At 57.5% G+C, this 4,247-nt stretch overlaps 1 protein-coding gene across 1 annotated transcript in view; it reads left to right on the forward strand.

The window, feature by feature from the left end:
* Positions 1–1,982: 1,982 nt before the first annotated feature.
* Positions 1,983–4,247, forward strand: part of LOC106899986 — a 9,745-nt gene continuing 7,480 nt past the window's right edge. Inside the window, exons 1-2 of the mRNA XM_014961938.1 lie at positions 1,983–2,358; positions 3,702–4,031. Coding sequence (XP_014817424.1) covers positions 1,983–2,358; positions 3,702–4,031 — 706 coding nt within the window. The remainder of the gene's footprint in view (positions 2,359–3,701; positions 4,032–4,247) is intronic.

Genomic DNA, 4,247 nt, shown 5'->3' on the forward strand with positions numbered 1-4,247 from the left:
AAAAAGGGGGGGGACAGGATGGGCCCTGCGGTGTGGGAAGGGGGGGTGGTGTCCATCCGTCCATCCATCCCCCCCAAAAAACCTTGGTGAGGCTCCCTCCGCTTCTCCCCCAACGAGCATCTCGCCCCAGGAATTGAAGTAGCCCAGAAACCGCCCCCCCCCGACCCTGGGATGCACCCCCAAAGGGTCTGGAGGGGTTCAAGGGCAGGTTGGAGGGGGCTTGGAGCAACCTGGTCTCATTGAAGATGGCCCTTCCACTAGAAGGGATGGAACCAGATGGTCTTGAAGGTCCCTTCCAACCCCAAACGTTCTGTGATGCTCTGGTGATTCCACCACTTCCCTGGGTTGGAGGGGACCTCCAAGTTCATCAAGACCAACCATCAACCCACCACTGCCCAACCCACCACTGCCCCGTGTCCCTCAGCACCGGCTTTGAGATCCCTCCAGGGATGGTGTTTAGGGGGTGGAGCCATAGGACAACGAGGAACAGTTTTAAACCAAAACTGAGGAGATGGAGCTGAGATGTGGGGCAGAAGTTCTTTGGTGTGAGGGTGGTGAGAGCCTGGCCCAGGTTGCCCCGAGAAGCTGTGGCTGCCCCATCCCTGGAGGGGTTCAAGGGCAGGTTGGAGGGGGCTTGGAGCAACCTGGGCTGGTGGGAGGTGGCCCTGGATGGAACCGGGTGGTCTTTAAGGTCCCTTCCCACCCAAACCATTCCATGATTCCATGATTTGGGGATGGAAAGTCTTTTGGGAAGAGCGTCTGAGCACCTCGATGACCTCTAAAGGTCCCTTCCAACCCAACCCATTAGGGGGTGGAGCCATAGGACAACGAGGAACAGTTTTAAACCAAAACTGAGGAGATGGAGCTGAGATGTGGGGCAGAAGTTCTTTGGGTCATGGAGGGGAGTGATGGGATGAGGGGGAAGGGCTTTAAACCAAAAATTAGGAGATTTGGGTGGGATCTGGGGAAGAAGTTGTTTGGTGTGAGGGTGGTGAGAGCCTGGCCCAGGCTGGCCAGAGAAGCTGTGGCTGCCCCATCCCTGGACGGGCTTAAGGTCTGTGCACCAAGGGGGGCTTGGAGCAACCTGGGCTGGTGGGAGGTGGCCCTGGATGGAACCGGGTGGTCTTTAAGGTCCCTTCCCACCCAAACCATTCCATGATTCCATGATTTGGGGATGGAAAGTCTTTTGGGAAGAGCGTCTGAGCACCTCGATGACCTCTAAAGGTCCCTTCCAACCCAACCCATTCTCTAAATAGTGGGGGGCTGCACCCCAAAAGCTCAGCACCGAGCTGGATGGAAGGTCCCCATCCCCACCCTGGGGACATCCCTCAAAGGTTTAACCTCAAACTGACCTGATTTGACCCCCACTTGGGTGCAAGGCATTGGGGGGGGGGGGGGGGGGGGGGCCCCCCGTTTTTGGGGGGCTGGGGGCTCGCTGAGGGGGTTTCGTAAGGAGAAGGCCCTCTGGATGGGGCTGGGAGTCGGTCCTGAGGGGATCTGGGGATCCCTCTGTGGGGAGGAAGGGGGGGACACCCCGTTTTTGGGGGTCTGGGGACCCACTGAGGGAGCGCCGGTGGGTTTCGTGAGGAGAACCCCCCCTAGATGGGGATAGGAGTCGGTCCTGAGGGGATCTGGGGATCCCGCGGGGGGGGGGGGGGGGGGGGGGGGGGGGGGGGTGAGGACCCCCATCCCTTCCACGAACCTGTGGTGGGGCTGACCCGAGCACAGCGTGGGGTGACACGGGGAGACACTGGGAGAACATGAGACGATGTTGGGAAGGCACCCAAGCATCTGTGTCCCCCCCCACTCTCCCTCCCCATCCCTGGGGGATGCCCAGCCCCACTGGTGGTACCTGGGGGGGTTCTGTTGGGGTTTGGGGGCGATGGGTGCAGGATCTGATCAATCATCCCAGGGGGGGTGGGCAGACACCCACGGGTACCCCGGGTGGGGGCTGTGGGGAGGAACAAGGTGGGGAGGGGGGGATGCTGGGGGTCTCCATCCTCCAGACTGTCCCTGTCCCAACCACAGGCACCACGAACCCACCACCCCAGCGGGTGAACGGCAGCTTGGGGGGGTCTGTGCTTCTCTCCCCACTCCTGCTCCCCAACGAGACATGGAACGAGACCGAGTGGAGCTTCTCAGGTGACACCAGGCCTACCATCCAAGTGGCAAAGGTTGGCCCCGATGGCTTCAAGCGCCCCAACCCCAAGGACCGGTTCAAAAATCGGCTGAAGATGCTCAACCAGACGACGGTGAAGATTGAGCCCCTGGAACTGGGGGACAGTGGGGTCTACAAGGCTCAGATCTTACTGGACACGGCGGAGGTGATGGAGCAATCCTTTATCCTCTCCATCTACGGTGAGCATTGGGTGAAGGATCCGGGTTTCCAGGGGGTGGGGGAAGCAACCAGACCTCCCCCCACCCCACGTTATCGGGGCCCCGGGGGGGAAATGGGGAAGAGAAATCCCTGGGTCCGTCCCCGCCGAGCGTCTGTCACCGGGAAATTGTCCTGCCTTTATGAGTAACCGCCACCCGCCCCCACCCGTGCCTCCCCCCTCCCCCCACCCCCCCCCCAACTGCCACTCACTGTTCAAACTCAAGAGTGCATATTTATTCCCACTACTTCAAATAGTAGGCATAATTTATTCAACGATACACATTGCAAACCTAACTCAGAGTTTATGTATCCCAGAACACTTCCCTCACTATGTGCTGACAGAAATTTCAGCGACAGGTATCCATGATCATCCAAAACTTCTCTTAGTGTATTAAAAAAAAATAAATATCAAATTATTTGCCAGATACATGAAATTCATATTAATGAGACTAGTCTTTCCAATTAAGGAAAAAGAAGATAAACAAAGATAAACATTAAATAGTGTAATGCAACAAAAATCTAAAAATGCAGACAAAATAAGTGGGAGGAAGAATCAAAATAGCGTGCCAAAGGATAGAACAACAACCTGTCAAACATATCCCTGTCTGACTAGAATTACTTATATACCACAGTTTACAAAAATAGGTACCTAAAATTTGGGTGTATAATGTCCATTTAATAGATCAAGCATGGGTCAGCACACCATGTTACAATCAGGACAGAAAACTCTGAGTATCCCATCCTGCAGCCACCCAGTAGCAGCTTTTCACTAGAGAAGAACAATTCTGTAACTACAAAGAATAATTCTGTAAAATCCAAGGAATTTTGACCAAAGAGAATTGTCCAAAGACCTTGTAGCTCCATTCACTGTCTGTAAGTCTCAGAAAGAGAAAAATTAACCCTCTCAGACTGAAATTCCCTCTCTACACTAGGAAGATAAGGGGGGGGGGGGGGGGGGGGGGGGGGGGGGGGTGAGGACCCCCATCCCTTCCACGAACCTGTGGTGGGGCTGACCCGAGCACAGCGTGGGGTGACACGGGGAGACACTGGGAGAACATGAGACGATGTTGGGAAGGCACCCAAGCATCTGTGTCCCCCCCCACTCTCCCTCCCCATCCCTGGGGGATGCCCAGCCCCACTGGTGGTACCTGGGGGGGTTCTGTTGGGGTTTGGGGGCGATGGGTGCAGGATCTGATCAATCATCCCAGGGGGGGTGGGCAGACACCCACGGGTACCCCGGGTGGGGGCTGTGGGGAGGAACAAGGTGGGGAGGGGGGGATGCTGGGGGTCTCCATCCTCCAGACTGTCCCTGTCCCAACCACAGGCACCACGAACCCACCACCCCAGCGGGTGAACGGCAGCTTGGGGGGGTCTGTGCTTCTCTCCCCACTCCTGCTCCCCAACGAGACATGGAACGAGACCGAGTGGAGCTTCTCAGGTGACACCAGGCCTACCATCCAAGTGGCAAAGGTTGGCCCCGATGGCTTCAAGCGCCCCAACCCCAAGGACCGGTTCAAAAATCGGCTGAAGATGCTCAACCAGACGACGGTGAAGATTGAGCCCCTGGAACTGGGGGACAGTGGGGTCTACAAGGCTCAGATCTTACTGGACACGGCGGAGGTGATGGAGCAATCCTTTATCCTCTCCATCTACGGTGAGCATTGGGTGAAGGATCCGGGTTTCCAGGGGGTGGGGGAAGCAACCAGACCTCCCCCCACCCCACGTTATCGGGGCCCCGGGGGGGAAATGGGGAAGAGAAATCCCTGGGTCCGTCCCCGCCGAGCGTCTGTCACCGGGAAATTGTCCTGCCTTTATGAGTAACCGCCACCCGCCCCCACCCGTGCCTCCCCCCTCCCCCCACCCCCCCCCC

Source organism: Calidris pugnax, unplaced genomic scaffold (assembly GCF_001431845.1).
Source record: "Calidris pugnax isolate Ruff unplaced genomic scaffold, ASM143184v1 scaffold772, whole genome shotgun sequence".
Taxonomy (NCBI): Eukaryota; Metazoa; Chordata; class Aves; order Charadriiformes; family Scolopacidae; genus Calidris; species Calidris pugnax.